Source organism: Anneissia japonica, unplaced genomic scaffold, assembly GCF_011630105.1.
Source record: "Anneissia japonica isolate Jap-2015-1 unplaced genomic scaffold, ASM1163010v1 scaffold277_len1293397_cov203, whole genome shotgun sequence".
Lineage (NCBI taxonomy): Eukaryota > Metazoa > Echinodermata > Crinoidea > Comatulida > Comatulidae > Anneissia > Anneissia japonica.
This window is the reverse complement of record NW_022719460.1, coordinates 96,635-118,883: the sequence shown is the minus strand read 5'-3', so window position 1 is coordinate 118,883 and position 22,249 is coordinate 96,635. Positions and strand designations below refer to the sequence as shown.

General features: G+C 33.4%; 1 protein-coding gene across 3 annotated transcripts in view; it reads right to left on the bottom strand.

Moving 5' to 3' along the window:
- LOC117110920 (sugar transporter SWEET1-like) overlaps positions 1 to 22,249 on the bottom strand; it is a 125,044-nt gene that overhangs the window by 13,069 nt on the left and 89,726 nt on the right. For all 3 annotated transcript variants that reach the window (XM_033253764.1, XM_033253765.1, XM_033253766.1), the window contains exon 6: positions 17,405 to 17,524. In XM_033253764.1, the coding sequence (XP_033109655.1) occupies positions 17,405 to 17,524 (120 nt within the window). The remainder of the gene's footprint in view (positions 1 to 17,404; positions 17,525 to 22,249) is intronic.

Below are 22,249 nucleotides of genomic sequence, written 5' to 3'. Positions count from 1 at the left end.
CTTGTTCACATGATATCTCAAAAGTGAGATAGTATCAGTATTTTTCCATATTTCACTTTTAAGCACTGAAAGATTTCTTTTGCCTGACAAGCGGATCACCTAACTCATCCTCAGTGACGAGTTCAAAGCCTCTACCACAAATTCTGCTATGACCATACTAATGTCCCCACTTAACTACAGTACTTTACCCCTACCATTCCTATGACCACCATAGCGTTCCTTTTACTATAAGGACATATTGACCAATCACAAAGAAGTCCTAAGCTATTAAGGACTAAATTTAAAAGGAATAAATTAGTTACCCACCTGAAAATGAGACATATCAAAACAGTACATTTAACTGCAAGATTTATACTAGCATTTAAGGATTCATATACAGAACATTTTTATATTGACAAGGAAAATATTCTGCATTCTAATTTTCAATCTTAAAGCTTATAACTCGCTTAAATATACACAGAAAGGAATTCCAAAACACAGACAGTATGAGAAAAAGGTGTCTCTGAGGAATCAAGATGTCTGGTAATTTTGAAAGCGCAATTCGTTTGCTGGATCGCAGTGGGAGTAGTAATTACAGAGTGGGCGGATTTTGTCTTCTAAATTTGCTTTAGAGTAAAATATTTTCCATTTGATTTTGGTATGTGACATCACCAAGCTTTGCTTGAGAGAATATGCACCAAATAAATATCCATTTCCATTTCCATTTCTTTATTGCCATTTGCATATAATAAAGTACAAATATAGATTGTCTTGCTTTGAGACACAATTTCACAGTAAACATTAAAAAAAAACCAAAAAAACTTTATCATGTCCCATCACTCGTTGGAAGTCTTTAACTAACATTTAGTGCTCGAAAGACAGCTGCACAGATAAAACTGTTCTGATATCTATTTGTATGAGGATGATGCACCAATAATGCCTGCCAATAAGTAACACCTCAAAAAGGATTTAAGAAACATGATTTGTCTTGCAATAGACTGAGTAATAAATTCAATAATGTAGCTTTCAAGTAACAATATCTTATAATACATGGAAGATTTAAGAAACATGATTTGGCTTGCAATATAGACTAAATAATAGATTCAATACTGTAGCTGTCAAGAAACAATATCTTATAATACATACAAGATCAACGTTGCAGCCTCTAATGATGTTATGATAGCTGACAAAATCAAACTAGAGAAGTCGCTCGATCAATTCACTGCTCTAGTGCCTGAATATAGCACCAACGATACACAGGCTGTGTATAAGGGAGAAACTACAGTATAGGATCAATGAAATACTGGAATCGCCCTGTCGTATTAAGACACATTTTTTTCTGGAGTTCTGCCTGAATGTGAGGTTCGATTCCATTATATTCATTAATGCTCAAGAGTAAAATAATCAAATTTCTGTGACCGTGAACTTATCCTTTGACCTTTCCTTCTGAAAATTAAAATGTGTCTTTCTTTGAAATTTTATGGTGATGCATTTATTAGTTTTTGCGCAATCTTTCTAACAGAGAGACAGCAGTAAATAACCTCCTTGGTGAAGGTAATTAACAAAGGTGTTAGAGCTTAGCTCCACTTGCACATTCATGCCCCCACTTTCTTAACAGTTGGGTGTCACAAGTCAGTCCAGCTTAAATCTGCTTGCAAATAGACAGGAGGATAGAGCTGGCTAAGCTTGTCAAAGACGTTACAAGTGAAGTGAAGTGGAATTGAACAGTTCGGTCGTTACAATGTTTGCCTTAAAATCCCAGGTTTTTTGGTGCAAAATCTGTTGCAGTAACTATTTTCTCACGGCTGAAAACAACTCACCTGAGACTCCTAAAGCTAAAAAACCTTTCTAAATATAATCCTATACTGTAATTACTTCTATTAAATGTAAATCAAATAAATACATAATAATAATAATATAGTATACAAAATATTGACTGCTCTTGAGGGGAATGGTGTAGTCTATTGCCCTGAGGTGGTGTGGAGACCATAGCCTACTGTATCTTCATGAGGGCCGCCGGAAGATAAGCTTCGGTCTCCACATCACTGAGGGACTATAAATTTCACCGTTCCTTGAATCTAGAGCAGCCAATATTTGTTTTTAATATACCTGATACATAGATTCTATGAGACCTATAAAAGTAATGAAAAGAGTACACACCAAGAGAGCAGCTTAGCTCAGTCAGCTAAACTGGTGGTATTTCATTTCATTTCATTTAATTTATTTTGTCTCAATAAAATACATAAAAAACAACAACCGGTTACAATACTACAAAATAAAAGCATAAAAAATCTGAAACAGACCGAGACAGGATTCCTAAAAGTGAACCAAATCACGATCATGTGGTTCTCCTAAAGCGCTATTCCGATTACACATGAAATAATAATAAAATGAACAATTGAAATAATACTTAAAATCTGTAAAATTTGCCTAACAATAAATATATATATAGAAATTGTAAAACTTTTAAAATATAATTTAAGATCGTTTAAAAATGCTTTAAGATTCAAAACCAATAAATCCCTAGTTTCTACAGGTAGCTCCTCCCAAGCGCGTGGAAACAAATGAAACACAGAATATTTCTGAGAATTTGTTCGAGCATATTGATGTACAAATTTAAGATGATCACCGTGTCTAGAGTTGATTGTTATGTAATTAAACATTTTAAAATCATAAAAGCCATGAAGACATTGGTACCCACTTAACTGTGGAGATATCTAGGTCCCCGGTCAATTCCCACTGATGCTCTTCTTGTGTTTCAGCTGGAGGGCTGAAATACAAGTTAGATAGCACACCATCTTTCGGATGAGACGTTTAAGCCGTTGGTCCCATGTGCATTATGGCCAGTGTGCACGTTAAAGTACGCAGTACACTATTCAGAAAAGAGTGGGGATTATCTTCCGGTGTGCTGCCCAATCAACACCATAAGGACCCCACTGGGAATAAGTCTTCTTTAAACTTTCGTAGATTATTCTTGGTGTTAATACCGAATAAATCCATTCATCCAGGCCTAGGCTTACTCCCTAGGGCTAGGTGATCAAAAGGCCAATCTCTCTCAGCATTGTAGATGTCGCGTCCCCTTTACCGTCCGTGTCATAAATTACACAGCAATGTTATATGTGGCGGCCTAGAGATTACACGTTGCGACAGAGCTTAAGTTGATAGTACTTTTTCCCGAGGAAAAAATTAACTATCATTCAAACCTACATCGTAGGAGTGATGGTTGAAGTTATTGCCTGCTCCTTAACCAATCAGATGCCTAGAATCTATGTATGTATTATATAATATATTATAGTACAATAATATACATTATATTCTCCATATGTTGATGTTAATCTATATATTTATATTGAATTCTATCATAGTCATAAGTGTAAAGAGCAGTGGTATAACGTCATGAATTATTAATACCATGTTTATGAATAACCACTACTTCATATAGTATTATGTAACATGCTATGCAGAAACGGAGTTATGGACTGATTTGGTTAGACGGCGATTGAACTATGCCCGAAGAGGGTCCAGACGGACCAAGTATTTGCATGAAATACAGTAAATGTTTATATACCGTATATAGTGCATGAATATATCTGCACTTTATTGTCAGAACACCTATACTTCGGATTGAAAAGGCTAATCCATGCCATATTAAGAATTATATAAAATAAAGAGACATTAAAATTGTAAATAAAAGGTTCTCAAAATATATTGAATATTTGATGATTATTTATTCTTTAGTAGTTTTGACAATACAGTATTTTCTCTCAATTTACCAATGTTTGTTGTCAATTCATAAGATACATACGCTACATGTTACAATCTTTGCCTCATAACTGTCAAGTAAAAGTCAAGTTTTACAAGTAGATTTTCTCTGAAAACTCCCCTGTGGTTGTATGGAGCTTAAACTTGAAATGTAATTTGTACATTCATTTTGCCTTGCGCAAGTAGTATCAAAAGAAACTAAACGTCTGGTTATTATACACAGTTGATTCTAAGTTGACCCGTATATCAGGCGGGTTTACAAGCCTTTCATGAAAATGCCTCATATATCTGTGATTATAAATGATTCAATTCATGGCTGAAAGGTTATAGATAGATAGATAAGATAGATAGATAGATAGAAAACTTTCCTTTCTTCTGGATACCCAATCAATGTGGGGAATTGTTTTGTTCTCCCTTGGGGTCTCCCACCTTAATATTGAGTTTTTTGTTTTTAATTCAATAGAATTTTAAAATGAAAATATTCACATTTTTGGCAAACTATGTACAGTAAAACAGAATATCCTTCTAATTTTAATTGGGGGGGATGGGGCATTTGATGTAATTGATGTGATGAGTGTAATTTTGAGATTAGTGGAATGAATTTAATAGTATTTCACTTTTACCTCAAGCTTTGATTATTAACTTGCTGATTGTAAATTTACTTGTATACCTGTGCTGACATGCGACACTGCTTAAGCCTCTAAGAGTATACTTATACTTATAGTCAATTGTACTTTTAAACGTGCCATTTTTATAGTGTATATTGCAATGAACTCCTCTATGCACTTTACAATATTACCCCCTGTTATATACTCAAACACTTATGCAGCACATGCAGCTCCCTGGAAGCAACATTTTATGAAGCTGAATTTGGTACTGGATCCTACTGTACAATGGAGATATAAATTATCGTACCAAATTCTAATACAGTAATACTCTTCTATGGAGAGAGAATCTGGGAATAAAGTACATGTGCCAAGGACTTGTATGTGAAATGTATGGAAAGAGAGTTGGAACTACTACTTGGTAAAAAGGGCCAACAACATATTCAAAATAGATAAGTGAGGGCTAATTTCAATATATGCCTTGAAATTTTAAAATTTAGTGGCAAAACGGGGGGCAAGTGCTTCCCCGCGCCCCTACTGGATCCGCCCCTGGCCGAGTGTACATAACTTGGTTCATGTAAACTTCAAAGAACCGGGCACATCTTTCAAGAAGAGCAGCGGTTACCTCAGTGTTCCGGTCCATTCAGTTCCTGTACACAGACGAGAGTAGTTGGTACTCGTATTACCGGGTAGCACAGCTCTTTGAGACTGTTTCAGTATAAAAGTGCTATATAAAATCTAAGTATCTCTGCATCAGTCACATTCAACGTAATATAGGCTGGTGTTCCCATGAGTCTAACAAGTGTTTGACTGACAGTGACTAAAGTATCTTTTCATAAAATTTGCAAAAAAATGTCCAACATGATAACTTGTATTTGCTTCTCATTATCATACAATTTTTGCATGGCAGCCAACATGTTAATATACACAGTTTTTAGGATATGAAAAAATATAAGAATAATAATTGCTGCAAATGAAGTCAAGCAAAGGAAACCACCTTTGACAAATGGTTAATTACCAGTGCAGTTCATACGTGGCTCTAGGGCTCGAACAGAACTACATTTTATTGGCAGTAATAGATATATCAGGGATAACCCCATTTCTCTACCTGAGAATCTTTTCTATTTATATTTCAAGATCAGCAGAGCTACTTTTCAGAGGTCCTCATCACAAATGAAAAAAAAAATGACATAGGGAGTGGAGTTTGATTCATCAGCTGACGGTCGTTTGATTGTCATACAACCGTTGTACGATGTTGGACGCAGTGAGTGCAGGGGCGGTGCCAGAAATTCCAGTCGAGGGGTGCAGCTTTCCGACAAGGTTGTCCAAACTCCCCGACAAGGGTCCCCCGGGTCGGGGAAGCCTAGCAACCACCCCCCACCATAGTTGTATTGATTACAGTATTTGATAGAAAACCATGCAAGGTAAGATGCCCTGTCGGGTTTACTAATCATCTGTCGGAGGTACCAGCCCTATGTCGGGAAAGATCTGGTGCTACCCAAACGATCGCGATAGGATACAACACCTCACACATACAGTAGCATTGCTTGCTGTAAACAGTTTTTAATCCCTAAAATTGGACAGCTTAGTCAGGCATACCTAAATTGTACATTCGGCGGTCGACCTTTCCGGAAATTCCCCGACAGGGAGGTCCAAGCTGGGGGTCCAGAGGTCCCCGACGGGGGGGTCGTTTGCCCCCCCTGAGTGCCCAGCTTAAGGAGAATGATTTTGAGAAGTCTGAAATAGATTGATATAAATTCATTTGATTGATAGAAGAAGGCAGTTCCAAAACTTGGCTCCACAACACCATCATTAGTCCATCATTAGATAAATGATGACAGTCTTGTTTTTGTACATTTGCATTGTTGTTAATTTATACATATACTACCTTGTAACTTTCTTTAGAAAGCATTACCAAAAAAAAAAGGAGAGATTTATTTATAAAGGAGAGATTTATTCATTAGCGTGTTTGACTTGTCTAAGTGGAAACCTTGCTCTTTAAATAAAAATTGCAAAATAAATCTTAACCTTAAAATGGCCTTTTCTACATATTAATAAACTGAAATTCTAAATTTACAAATGTAAATTATTTGAATTTTTTATTTAAGCTTTGATAGATTACTCTATATGTGATTTAGGAAAAAAAAAACACTTCTTGGTTCTTAATGTTGACCTTGAAAGAAACATTCTTCAGATTTAAAAGATTTATTTCAATTCTAGGAATGTTAATAAGCGAGTATAAACAAAAATATGTATATTATAAGAGTTGACATAATTATATGTGGCAAAGACAAGCCAAACCAGTCACTTGTCGCAAAAATCGATTTTTAGTTAATAACACAGTGTTAGAGAGTAAAATAATAGCTATAAAATGGTAAAAAAATCATTCAAATCGGCCATTTCCTAATGAAGTTACAAGCGTTTAAACATACAGCTGTTTAAAGAACAGTATATGAGAAATCAGCCTTCAAAGTTTATGATTTCAGGCATTTCTCATGCAGAAACTATCATCAAATCCTTAAAAGGTGTTGTTTTAACATTGAAAATGGGGAAAATAACAGCATAGAATGATGTATAGATATGTAAAGATTAGTTTAGTGCAATAAAATAGATTTTTAAAAATTTGACATTCTAGCATGTTTTGGTCATTTTCTCTGATACACGATTTGCGACGAGTGACTGGTTTGGCTTGTCTTTGCCACATATGCTGAGCATATGTTCCAAAGAAATACAACATAAAACAAAATTATTGAAGAGGTTGATATGTTACCATACATTAATATACTGAATTGTAAATTTTTATCCATTTTAATTGACTTTTTAATATTGTATATGTCTTTTGATCATATTTTTATGGAATTTTAATGGTTTTACTCTAATATTGAATTGTCAATTTTAATCTATTTTAATTGACTATATAATTCTGTAATGCATCATTTGAACATATTTTTATAGTATTTGAGCAATATAAGTGAATAAATTATTATTAACTATATTAATTTATTGCCAAAAGTATGCTTTTGTATATTTTTTGTTATGTCGTACAACTGATTTTTCTACACAAAAAACCCGAGGGTGCTTGATGAATATAGAACTTAAAATAGTCAGCCACGGCAAGGCTGAAATCTTTTAAAAACAAACTCATTGTATATTGTAAGGTTAAAGTTAAAAGTAAAATAATCCATAAGGGTGTTGTCTACTGTAGCAAACAGATGCTTTGGTGCTTTATGTTCAATTCATTTCACAAAGACAGGGGCTGAAATGATGATGAAAAGATGACCGCCAAACAATATGAGCTCATGAAATCTGCCAACAGTGGCAGTTCAACAAGGGAATGACCTAAAGTAGTCACCTGGAGCTCCAGTCAGAATCCTGGAATAAAATCCCTGATAGAGTCAAAGGATCTATGATTTAGTATGGTCTAAACATGTGCTTTTATAATACAATATAGACTGCAATCTCAATAACTTTGGATCAACAAACATTTTTAGTCCGAGGTCTGATGACATGATGGGGGTAAGACAACTCTATGGGCCTGTTTCTGCTGAGAATAGAATTCTGGTTTCAAGACCAGTATTCTCAAAGATCCGTATTTTCTTGTCAGTGGAAATGGGTCCCATAAAAAAAAAACCCGAATTCAAATACCGTTTTTGAAAACCCCAATTGAATTTGGTCTCGATCGCCAAATACCGTACTCAAACCCGTATTCACCGAGCAATTTTTAGCTGCAACGCAATAACGGTCTCAGTTTGACCACAAGTTGACCTGACCTAGCAAGCTGTCAAATGGTACTCGGAAAATAAACAACTCTCATCTTGGCGCGAAGTGTGTATTTTAATTTTTTGATTTAGCAAACGTACCAATAATGTCGGGCGTAATTTGGACCGACGCCATCACAAGACTATAGTGATTAATCTGTGGGGGAGGAAAAGATGAGGGGGAGCAAAAGATGAGGGGGAGGCTAGCCGGCAGCCGCAAAGATAATCTGGTGTATAAAAAAATAGTTGCCGAAGTAAATAAGCAATTTGGGGTGCAGATCACCGCTGCACAGGCCACCAGCAAGCTGAAGAGACTGCGTCGCGTGTATACGCAGACGAAGGACCATATTAACCGGTCGGGAAATGACCGCATCACCTGCCCCTTTTTCGACGAATTAGATGCGATCCGATCCCCCACATGTTATGGAAGGTGGCAGGCAAGCAAACGTTGATGAAAACAATGTTGGTAAGTACAAGGAGAAAATGAAAAGCTAGGCTTAAAATGACGTGTAGGCTAGTACTGTATGGCGCGGCCTACAGAGTATTATCGTTCCTACTGTTAATATTTCTCCGATTAAACAAAGCCCATTGTAAAAAAAATAAACGCATCGAGGGTACCATTTCGAATATTCGCGCAACTAGCTACTCAAGTTAATTTGACCGAATGAATTTCTGTTGACCTGGAAATTTCCACGCTTCATCGCACTTCCGCCTAACGAACTCGCTGTGGGTAAAAATGACGTCATTGCACAACGACCTCCTCAGGAGAAACCGGTTTCTGTTCGTGTTAAAATTAAACTGCAATGTGGTCTTTGTTTGTAAACAATTATGAAAACCGGTTTCACTGAATAACGTACTTTTGTATTTCGTCAGTAGAAACAGAACCTAAGAGCCCATCCTTACTCTACTGGGAGAACTTTCTCCCCTCTCGAATCCCTGTGTGTGCCACCACATATGCAAGCATTGTTTTCAAAATTGTTTGGATTTCTGCAGGATTTAATGTTAATTCTTGTCAAAGTCAAATAATACAAAAAATAACAACATGAGAAAAATAAAGGATGGATGGATTTAAACATGTTTTTATGTCTACTGGTAACATGGTTTATAAAATTGTATCTATAAAAATATACAAGTTTATTATATAATATAAAAAATTTAAACCATTAGGATGTGTACTGAGTTTGTGAACAAATAGTATGAATGTCACTCCAAAAGTTGACAAGGCCATTTTATTCTATGTTTCGTTTTAATTTAATTAAGTATCAAGAATAATAAATAATACATAAAAAAACTGAACTGGGCAAATATATTCAATCAATTAATCAATCAATCACCAATCTCCTATTCTGTTTCCTCTATTTCATTAGATTGTGACAGAATTATACACATTTGATTCTGAAGCAAATGTAAAATAGCTTAGCGTAAATTCGCCAGTATCCCAAATACAGCCTGTAATTTGCTTTCAATTTTGACAGTGCTGTAAATTTAATGGATTACTGACAAACTTCAAGGTAAGGGGATTTAAGTATGATATTACTGTATATCGGTAGTCATTTATTGAATGTACTGGACTGAATAATAATAGCTTTATTTTAAAATGGAAAAGCTTGAACTAAATCTATTATAAAATGCAAAATCGTAAGTGTTCAGTATTTAAAGTTTTCTTAATAGATATATAAAGCACATTTTTTTTCACACCGATCTTTGTATACATACATTTATGGACTTCTTATTGTTATATCTTCTGGTACATTCTTACAAGTAATCTATAGTCATAAAGCAGTACATACTACAAAGTAGTAGTACCCATCCCTTAGAGGAGATAAATTAGTTAGCCATGTACATACAACGCACATTAATAAGCTTGTATGTGCTGACAGAGTGTAATTGAAGAAAGAAATAAAATATCCCAAGAATTAAAACAAACTGTAGGGAGGATAGGGTTAATGAGAGATCAACAATTCCTTGATTCTCTGCTTGAAGACAGGAGTGGTAGACACGTAAAGTGTTTTACCCGACGGACAAATGCAATGCGAGTATAAATGATAGAAACGAAACACACGATTCTGTGAATTGCCCAAAGCTTTATTCTGCAGTGCTAAACCACATGCTTTTGTGTAACATCCTGATCCATCACGTACACAATTACTTAATTCAAAAGTCAATGAAGTTAATCCTCCAAAATGGGTATTCTACATTTGTATTTTATAAGTTTTTCAATTAAAGTACTTACCTGTCAAAAAAAAAAAGAAAAAAAAAAGGAAACATCATTTCCAAAAGAGCTACTGTATCAAATATACAGACTGATGAAACATGCTTCATCAATAAACATGTAAAAGAAATGAGAAAGAACATTGAATGAACCTAAAGTAACAGTAGTCTGCTATCAATTTCTTTTCGTCTTTCTCCCGCACTTCCTTCTCCTCTCCTCACCATATCTCTTTCCTCCTATTCCATTCCACTTACCCCAATCTTACATTTTTCTCTTTCTTCATCCTCTATCAGTAATGCCTCACATTCACAAAAATTCAAACAGAGATATTAAATACAAAATTAATGATTTTAATTTATAAACAAAACAATTCATCATAATTGGCAAGGACATTTGCGTATATTTTATATAACAAAAGGGAGCCACGCTAAAAATAGAAATCGTAATTCACTAGATGTGTCTGCAATAACAAACACTTTGCTAGGCTTGGTGAAGACTTCAATAAAAAACAAATAAAAATGATAATTTGGCTGCAATGGCAACCACCTCTTAGTTAATCACAATGGACTGCTAAATGGATGTAAAGGATACATGCTTTCCAGTTCAACATCTTCACAATTCATCTTACATTTATCAAAATGCTGAAGTGCATCTGCATTAATAAGATTTATTTTTCAACAGGGAATTTAGTTTTAATGATTATGTATTTGTTTTTCAGTTGAATATACTGCTTGGCATAGGAATGCATTGTGAAATTTATTTGAAATAGGCCTAATTGGATAAAGAAATTGGCTTACTGAAAAAATTATATATAAGTTTATTTAATTAGTTTAGTTTCATTAGTTTTAATTGAAAATTACAAGCATATATTTTTCTTACCATTTAAAAGATATCCATAAAATTTCCTTCAAATAATTCTATGTACAGACCCTTAATTTGGCTGGTTTTCATAGGTAGAAATAATTCTGTATATTTTTATTTATGGAAATAAAAATCTGGAATTACTACGAATCAAACCAACAGCTTTTGATACTGGAAAATGAGTACCACATTTTTCAGCTACAAATAACTTAATATACAAATATTATTTATTATGGGCTTCAAGATTTGTTAATCTGGTAAGTTGAATATTATATTTTTGTGTTTGAGAGGACCCCAATGGAAATAATTTTTACTTTTTTGGACCTTTTCTTGTAATTAACGTCATGTTTTTGTGCAATTTTTATCTTGTCAGTGACTCTGATTATGAATAAATTCAATCAATCAATCGAGTGCTTGGTGACTTGATGCCGTTTTACCGATTGTTGGCGGCAGGACTGTAGACTTTCATTAAAAATGATCTGTCATCATCTGTAAAAATGTGTCCCGCCAAGCATTTCAGTCTTTATGGGTGACAACACAGTTTGTGCCGTGCAAGGTATCTTAGAACCCAAGGGAAAAGAACAAAAAACAATTAACATTCATAAAAAGACATTATTTTATGAACTGAACTTCTTTGAAACATAGGCCTACTGTATCAGAGTGCATCAGGTATAAGCACCCCCTTCCGGCATTCCCATTCCACACACAAAAATTTGAGATGGGCTTATATCTAAAGACCATAAAATACAAACAAATGCCTACACATCTAGCTAGGACAGACAAGTCTAGCTCCAGGAAGTGGACATATATCATAGCACATGACGCATCCTCATAGTGCCATGCATTCTGACATGGATTCTGGCGTTTTTACAAATCCTTGTTTGTTGCTTGATTGATTGATTGGTATTTAGAGTAGAAATTTACTCGCAAGGAAAAACAAAATCTGCATTATTCAGCTCCATCATACAACTATACACTTTTTTTAGTAATGCTTATTTTAATAGAAAAAAAAATCTTTGGGGTATGTTATAAGAAGTGTATTATAAGAAGTAGCCACATTCATTTGTGCATTGTATTTTAATAATGTTTCATTACCTTATTTTTCATTTCTTTCATTTTCTTGTATTTTTTTTGTAATTATTTTAATTTACAGTTTTACCAAATGTGGACCTATTCGTGTACAATTTTTACATTATTAAAGATAAGATAATAAATAAGATAACCCATGAAATATGTTAAGGGTCCTACTTCTAATGGGGTGAGAAACTCTGAATATTAAGCTCAAACAGTGAAAGTGGGAAAAAGCACATAGATTATAAAAATGTATATGGCAAAATGCAAAATAAATTTTCATTCAATTTATCAACCATTGCTTTCTAGGGCGTCTCAGAAATCAGTGCTAAATCTCCGAATGGTTTATGTTTACATTTACGTTTATATCGTAAACTGCACCCAGAGAAAAGAAATTTCAAATTGAATTTATAACGTGATTTAATCAGTTGGATGGCTATAATTTTTTTAGCGAGGCTGGTCAGGCTGCGCTAAAGAGGATTTAATTGGTCTATACGCTATCAATCAGGCATCGTTTTGTAAATAAAACTGATGAGAGAAATATAAAGCTAATTTTCTCATCTGTAGAAAGAGAAACCCACGCTTATTAATTACAGGAATGGCATCTATGCTTAAGTTAGACAACTTTATTATACTGTACATGTTTGCAATATGTGAAGGCTTGCGATGCAACAATTTTATTGGCACCTGGTATTTTGTAAGATTTGGATTGGATTGGATTGGATTGGATTTATTCGGTGTAAACACCAAGGATAGCCCACGAAAGTCTAGAAGAAGACTTATTTCCAGTGGGGTCCTTCTGGTGATGATTGGGCAGTACACCGGGAGACAATCCACTACTCTTTTCCGAAGAGTGTACTGCGTTCTTTAACATGCACATGGGCCATAAATGCACATGGGACCAACGGGTTAAACGTCTCATCCGAAAGACGGTGCGCTATTTTAACTTGTATTTCAGCCCTCCAGCTGAAACACAAGGAGAGGCAGCGATGGGAATTGAACCGGGACATAGAGGTCTCCACGGTTCAGCGCATACACAGTGACTACCACCAGATTAGCCGACTGAGCTAAGTTGAATGCTGGTATAGGCAGCAGACGACAAATTTGTTGAAGTTTATTGATGTAAATGGAAGCATACCGAATGTAAAATTTTGTTGTAACAGGGAAATTAAAGATTGTTCATTGAAATATCTGAAAATCCTTTAAAATTATTTCAACCAATCATTGACTTGTTCAATTTCAAAAATGTTAAATAAATTAAACTTTCAATTAATTTTTTCTGGTTTTCAGAAATCCTGGACTGGAATTGATTAGCTTAGTAGTTAAGGTGCTTGACTTCTAATTCCAGGGTCCTGGGATCAATTCTTGTCACAGCAGGATTTCTTCTCATTACCAAAAACCACTCCACTCCCTAAGCCTCATATCATAAAGAGACTTGGTTTATAAAGCATCGTCCATCCTGTAAGTGGCGAGTGTACTTGCTGTTGGGTGTGAAGGAAATACACAAATTTAAGGGACCATGCAAAGAATATGCTGGTTGAAAAAAAAAAAAAGAAAAAAAAAAAATGCTAGAGGTTCAGAATAAGCAAACCTTAACAAATTTCCCTGATTATCAGGGTCAAATAATGGCAACTATAATTTAAACAAATTTTATATATTTGATATGATTATGAGAAATGAATAAATGTTACTTTATTAACAATTTTGGAATCCAACCAAACCAATTTTTGGGGTTTTGTGAAGAAAAGGTGTACAACAAGGTCAACAGCTTGAAAATCTACTAGTGCGACTCAATTTTATATTGGAAGAAGTGATACGCATATGCACCCTAAACATATGGACGTGATTCAAAATACAGAAAAATTTCAGATAAAAGTAGGTCTTTATCAGGGGTCAGCATCCGCTAATATATTCATTTGTTGGTTTACAATAATTTGCAATAAAATGAAGGCAAAAGCTTATACTGTATATGCAGAAATGGCCCTGGATTGAGTACTGATGCAGATTAGTAGAAAGCGCTCACTGTCTAGTATGAACAGCTAGATTGATTGAAGATGAAGTAAAGTATTGGTGGTTACATTATCAATAGTTGGTAACACAGTTAGCAATCTGTTGATATCTGTCCATCTCACGTTAAGAAAACAACCTCAAATTAAATTCACAAATTATATTTCACTATATAAAATACATTGAAAATGACTATTAACATATATAGCAAGGTTAATATGTAGGTAAAATTCCAAACCTCCCATGTCAAACCTCCTAGATATGCCACTGTATGGGGCAGAGACAACCGACAAAGAACTGCAGGTGAAGAGGCTGGAGATTGTTGAGATGAAACGGCTGACAGCGATCAAAGGAGTTATATTAAGAGAAAGGATGAGTATTGAAGATATATTGCAGAAGATAAAGGTCAGACAAATTAGGACAAAGATACAAGAGAGCAGACTGAAATGATACGTGGGAATGTGATGTGACAGAAGAAAATTAATACGTTATACTGATGGCAAGAAGATAAAAAAGTGGTACAAATACAACACTAAAAAAACTCCGCGAGATGGTTAAACTATGTGAGTAACAAACTATGAGTAACAAACATATGAGTGATATGACACTGTAAAAGATTGAATAATAATATTCAAAAAAACTCAAACATCATGGCATCATGGGCCAAACAGGATAAAGATGATGCCAATGATATTGTAAACATTTATTTTGTGTTTGTTAGTTTACAAACCAAATATTTTTTTTCACTCTATTCAAATGAGACTAAAAAGCAAAAATTAAGCAATTGATACCAAAGAGAGTATAATTACAAAAAACAAAATTTAGCATAATATTGTAGGCTTCAGTTGGAACACAGTCTACATGTGCCATTAGAAAATGTCGTTTAACAGATATCGCTCATCAATAAGGGGATTTAATATACTCTTGGGTCCGAGCATACTGTCACCCAAGATTTATGGTCATTGATGATGTTATTAGGATTAAATTGGAATCATGGATAGGATTAGTAAATTTGAATATTACAGAACAAAAACAACTAGAATACTCAATTTATTTTCTGAGTGTCTATAAGAAGCTCTAAAACATAATCTTGTATTACATGTTTACTAAAGTGATCCTAACACAAAATTAGACTGGTCTCCTACTTGCTGGCTTTTTCACAAAAAAATTGATATGTCTATCTAAATCAATAAAATACTAAACAGTCAGATGCAATTTGGACTAATTCCAAATAAACTAATTTGGACAAGTTACTATTTAAACAAATAATAACAAAATCATGAGATTTACTATCGGTTTTAATAATTATAATTTAGTTTTCCTGATTTTAATTTTGGTAATGTAATACATTTTGTATACAGCAGCAAGTGAAGTTCCACAAATTTTGAATCTTGAACAATGTCAACCTTGATTGATATATATTTGTATCAAGAAAATGGGGGAACAGTCTGAAAAAAAAACAGCGTGGGAGAACATAAGTGAGCCCCTGAGAAAAATATAGAGACACAAAGGAGGATATTTATCATACGTCACCTCAGGTGTCTATGTAATAGTTTAAATGGTGAATATTTGTTTACTTCAGAAACTAAGGTTTCTATGCACTGTGAAAAAGTGCTACATGCAATTGAAAAGCCAGAATAACAAAACACTTTTCCACTCCAAGGTTGGCTAGGTGAATTTATATTATTCAGTAAAGTACTATGAAATAAATAATTTTGTTGCACTCAGTGCATGCCATACTCAGAGGTGCTGTCCTGAAGAAGGTAAAACACTAATGAGAAATAATGAGTGACTCTTTGTGGTAGCTCTAGATCTTTAAAGGTAGCACACAAACTATAACATAGACATTATTATAATATTTGTCTTTGTAAACATAGAACTTGTAATCCATTTCCGGAGATCATTATATTCGTAAAAAGGTTCCTTCCTTATTGTGATGAAACTAACATATAATGGTAGAAATATATCATAAAATGTGTTACATTGGTATGAGATGCAAAAACTACAGTATACATTGATTATTGTAAGTTCTATTAAAGAATCACCTCTGTGCTGTTGAATTTTACTGGGAAAACTGAAAAGAAGATGCTTGGTTCAGATTTGGACACTCATGAAATATAGTTTTTTAGAAGCTTTGCTTTCAACATGTTTTAATGAATATGATTTACATAAATTAACAAACTACTCATTCCAATATTGAGGTAAAAAAATAGAGAGAATGAACTGTTCCTGTTAGGTCTGTGGAACCACAAACCTGTAGGTGTCCACAGTAGATCTGTGTCCAATTTGATTTGGTTGAGATAATTGGAATATGGGATACCTTTTCAGGTAAGTACCAGACTTACCTACCAAAACTGCCATTAATTTACAGTAGTATATGCTAAGGGCGTGTTTCTACTGATAAACACAAAATAATCAATTTTTTTAACCGCTCTTGTAATGAGTAATAGACAGTCTGGCCGCGTTTTTGCATTTTAGAAAATCGGTCTTCATGGCGGAAATTTCACCATTTTGTTTATACAACAAGTTTTCCAAGCTGTATAGTTTCTTTCTTTCACCAAAAAACAATATGCTTCAAGTATATTGTCTTTTTTCACATGAATTTCGGTCATGATATGATGAGGAGGAGGACATGGTGTGTGGCGAAAAGGCGAATGCTTTCAGCTGTGCTCATCGGCACAACAAATGAGAGAACGAAAGAGGAAAACTGTAGGCCCAGAAGAAGAGCGGAGATGCCTGGCCCAATATATCCCTCACAAAATAATAACAAAACGAGTAATTTCATTGCTCCATATGTTTGCTAACATTTTAGCTTGTAGGCATCTGACATGAACAAGAGGACTATCAATTTTGAAAGTTTGCATGTGATATGATCGTGGTTCAACCTGGAGGTCACATTTCACCTGATAATCGCTTTTTGTGTTGCTGCTAAAAAATGCACAGCCAAAATCGGTTATTTGCCATTCAAACACGCTATCCATTGCGTGTTTTAATCAATTTTTTTTAATCGCTTTCTTCGAACTGGTCCCGTTCCTACTGCAGGAAAAAATGTAATTTTTTGAAAAAGCGATTTTTAATCAATTTTTTCTTTCCAATAGAAACAGGCCCTAAGATATATTGATGCTGAGTACAGTACATGAAATTCTTACCAATATGTACATGTCATTAATTGCATAGCCGTACAGAAGCCACAGAACTGATGTTATCATCATTGCAGCTGTGAAAGATAGAGGTATACCATGGCTTGACTTCTTTTTTACTACATCCACCTGTAAAAACAAAAGCGGAGACTGGTCTGTAGTTTGACAAAAGTGAGAGGTTTATTTTAAAGAACCTGTATTACTCCTACAAGGAGTATAAGAAGAGTAATTACATAAACATAATTAATAAATCGAAAGAAAAATGGTTAGCTTGACAACAACATTGTTTAGAATGATATGTAGTTCATTGTTTCAAATGAAAACATTTTTTTAATTTGAAACATAACAGTGATCTGGATATAACAAATATTTTATATTATAGTACTTTTATTTATATGGCTTTACATGGCCTTGATAAAAATCACCCTTGGGTGTATTGAAATACAGCATTTATTATTATTATATACAGACTGATCAATATGAGCTAGAGTCATCTCTAAATTCTATTAAATTAACTTAAGGTTTGTTTCTTGAGTCTAGTTTTTTGAATGAATAAATTTTTGCTAAAAACAAAAATAGAACAAGGCCATCTCCTAGCTTATCATCCTCAATTTATTTGATTGCACATTCACGGAGGTACATTTCTGGAGGCTTGATCAACAACACTATTTTTTTTATTTCATATCAAGGTCTTCAATTATTCACCAGTTATATAACTACAAAAACTGTCAGCCATAATAAAAATCCATCAATATGCAAAATAATGCATACTTAATTGTTTAATTAATGCAAACTAACACAATACTAAGAATAACTGGAGAAATAGATCATTTCTTGTTGCTGCTCCCAAAATCTGGAATTCTCTGCCCATACTTATCAGGTCTACAGGAAATATTACTATATTCAAGTACAGACTAAAGACACATCTGTTTGACCAGCACTTCCCAAATTAATTTTCCTCTTTCTTGCAATATTGTCTTTTAGTACACATTTAGTAAAATATCATTCATGACTATAAGTCTAATACTTTGAACCTGAAGAGGGTTGGAATTACTCCATGATGGATGCTAAAATGATTAGGTCATGCATATACACAGGGGAGGGGAGGGTAGGTGGTGTCTGCCTACCTTTGCTATAGAAATACCCTTAAATTCAACCTTCTAACAAAAGCAAAATGAAATCTGCTCTTCAGCGATCTTTTGCATTAGAAAAATTAGTTGCCTCTGTAGATTCCTGGATGATCGCTGAGCTACATTAATCCAGTAGACTCAATTATTGTAATAGTCTACTCTATAACCATGCTAAAACTCACATTTTGGCATTGTAACATGACTTATCTCCTGTACGTATTGAAACATTTCACCAGTCTTTCACAACTTACACTGGCTGAACATCAAATATGAATAGCTTTCAAGATTCTGCTGTTTACATAAAAGTCTGTTCACAGAGCGAAAATTAACCTTAAGATCCAATGGTGGAATTCTTGTCGTACCTAAATGCAAGACGAAACGATATAAACGGTCTGCGGTTAATTGTCAAATTAATCAATGCACAATAATCATACCAGATGCAGGTTCTAGGTTTTTTTGTTGTTTTTTTGTTGTTTTTTTGTTGTTTTTTTGTTGTTTTTTTTTACTATTATTATTATTATTATTATTATTATTATTATTATTATTATTATTATACAGTATATAATTGCAATGCAACAACATTTTAATGATAAATATATGGGTAAATCATTTAAAAGATATTGTAAAAGTAATGAAGATAAAAACTCAATAAAATAATAAGTTTATAGTTAATAAATTAATAGTGGTAATATATATTTTAATAATAATTGCAATAATGAAAAATGATATTGAACTAATAGTCTAATTAATTTATAGGTTAATGAATTGTATTTTTACTATTTTGAATATTTATTAATGATGATGATGTTTGTAATTTGGTGTTTTTGAATGTATTTAAATTTTTTGTTGTTTGTAATCTTGAATTTTTGTACTACAATAATTTCAGACTGGTTCAGCTTTTTGTATTTTACCATATACCAGAATAAAATAAAATAAAAAAAAATAAAAAAAAATACTCCTCTATCATACAACAATATCGCATCTCATTTCAACCTGCACGTACCTATTCTACACAAAATCCATAGATCATCCTTGCAGCTAAATTTTGAATGCGAGGATGAGTTATACAATGGCCTTCCTGAACACATTCTATCTAGTCTTTCAAAACCCTTCTAGAAACAAATGATTTAAATACTTCTTAACATAAACTAAAATAAAGTTTTAAACTTCTAATTGAATAAATAGTGGTAAAACCTCACCAAAAAATATAACAAGTTTTAAAAACTGTAACTATTTGGAACTTATTCCAAGTTTCACTAAACCAATGATGTCTTATGCCATTTAGTCCAGGATATGACAGAATGAATAAATGTTGTAAAACGTTTTGCTAAATTCCTCAATTATCAATTGTTCTATCATTTATGATATTATTCCAATTGGCATGGAAGTATATAGCAATGTACATAAAATAAAAAAAACCCAATACCAATTCTTTCTTGTATTTCAAGAATTTTAGAATATGTAGAAGATAAGTCCCAACTTAGCTTTCTTGAAACAAATAACGTTTTATTCAATAAGCAATATAGTTTCATATAAAATACTTCCTACCTAGGCTTAGTTGATATCGTAGACAAAATTACAACAGAAATAGATAATAATTAATATACAATAGGAAGTTTAAAAAAAAAAAATTTAATACCAAAGGCAGTTGATATTCTTAACCATGACCTTTCGTTAAGAAAGTTGGCATGTATGGTAAACAGAGAAAAGTTCTTCAATGATTTATGAAAGTCTTTAACCATAACAGTAAGTATCTTTAATAACACGGAGTCAAATCATCTTCCAATCACCTGTTGTCATGTCCCTCAAGGTTTGATATTTGAACTTCTGTTATTTACTTTTATAATCAATGACATTTAATATGTTTCAAAAAAGTTTCTTTGAAGAATTGCTAAAATGGTGAAATGAATTGGGGTCAGTGCATTGCTCCGAAGGTCGTTTGGTTCAAAGGGGCTTTGGTCCGAAAGTTTGTTGGTCCAAAGGTCCGTTGGTCCGAAATTCATATATTTTAAATATGGACAAAAAAATATAAAACAAGAAAACACATGACAGCTAACAGTAACAATACAAAATTATTGATTGTTGCAAGATGCACAACATCCTATTAAACAATTCACTTGACGCAAGGTATAATATAACACTATTAGACTTATCTAAGAGATAATTATAAATTTTTAGGCTACTTTCAAGCAGGTTCAACGTCAACTGGCCCATGTATCAGCGGCTTAGTTTTTTTTTTTTTTTGTGATGTAAATGAGTTAGGCATAAATATGTTTGTGGAAACTTTATTTGTAATTTGCTTTTTTTACATGTAGGGCCTAACTTTTGTTTATTATACATTTAGTACTTGACTATTTGCAAAACCTGATTTTTGTCAAGTATATAATATTATATAAAATTAATAAAGCTGCATAGGCAGAGTGACAAAATGAAATAAACAAATAAAACAGTTGTAATCTGCCCTAGTAGAAATTTATATATATATATATATATATATCTGTCTCTTATACACATCTTATACCAGAATTTCTTCAGCTCCATAATTACGATGAAGACGGAGACGAAAAATTGACGGCTTCCGAATTTTCGAAAATTGACGTCAAACTGATGTATCAGTGGATTTATAATAGAATGGAAATGGACAAACGGAAGCGGGGTAGAGTAAGCAACCAGGTTTGGGTTCACCATGAGACGGACCAGCTCTTGAAAACATTAAAGAGAAGGTAGGCATTATACATACATACACTGTATATATGTATAAATCAAATATAAGTATTCTTTAAAGCCAACAACAAAAGCATAAATCACATAATACAAAAAATCATATAATATATAAATATAAAAATAAAGAATCATTCAGGGAAGCAGATCAGAAACGCATTCTGTGGTCAAGAACGTCCCTAAATTAAAGGTGACCAAAGAGCCCAGCTGACATGACAAACAGTTTCAATAAGTTTGATAAAAATTATTCTTGGAAAACCAGGTCATTAAAATTACGAACATTTGGGCCAATGAGCATTCAGACCAAAGACCCTTCGGACCAACGGACCTTCGGACCAAAGATACTCACCCAACTAAAATTAGGAACTTTGAACCAAAGACCCTTCGGACTAACGGGCCTTCGGACTAATGGGCCGTCAGACCAAAGACCGCACCCAATGAATCATTGTTCCATTACACTTTGGAATAGCCTACCATTAAATATACATTCACTTTTGAATTTGCTGCTTGTACTTAATTCTTTATATAATTTTTATTTTCATTTTATTTTATTTTATATGAAATTTAAGTGTTAGTTATCTGGACCTCAAGGAAGAGCAATGTCCCCACATTGTGATTGGATATCAAGAAAAAATTTCTAATTAATCTAACTAATCACAATGACAAATTCATAAACATTTATTAACTGTTGGAAAAAATTATAATCATGAGTAAGATATAAAGGTAAAAATCAAGTTGATATACAGAACAAATGTTTCAAGCAAGTTTGTTTCACAAAATTCCTGGGTGTTATAGTTGAAGAAAACTTAACTTGAAAGAACCAAACAAAACAAAAACAAAAACAAAAACTAAAAATCAAAAAAAAAATCACCAATGTCAGACTTCCTTTAATTGGTAAACTGAAATATTTTCTCTCACAAGAAACACTGCTTACAATTTGTACTTTACTTATTTGTCCTAAGGTTTGTCTCCATTCTAATTATTGTGCTATTGTCATCTTGGG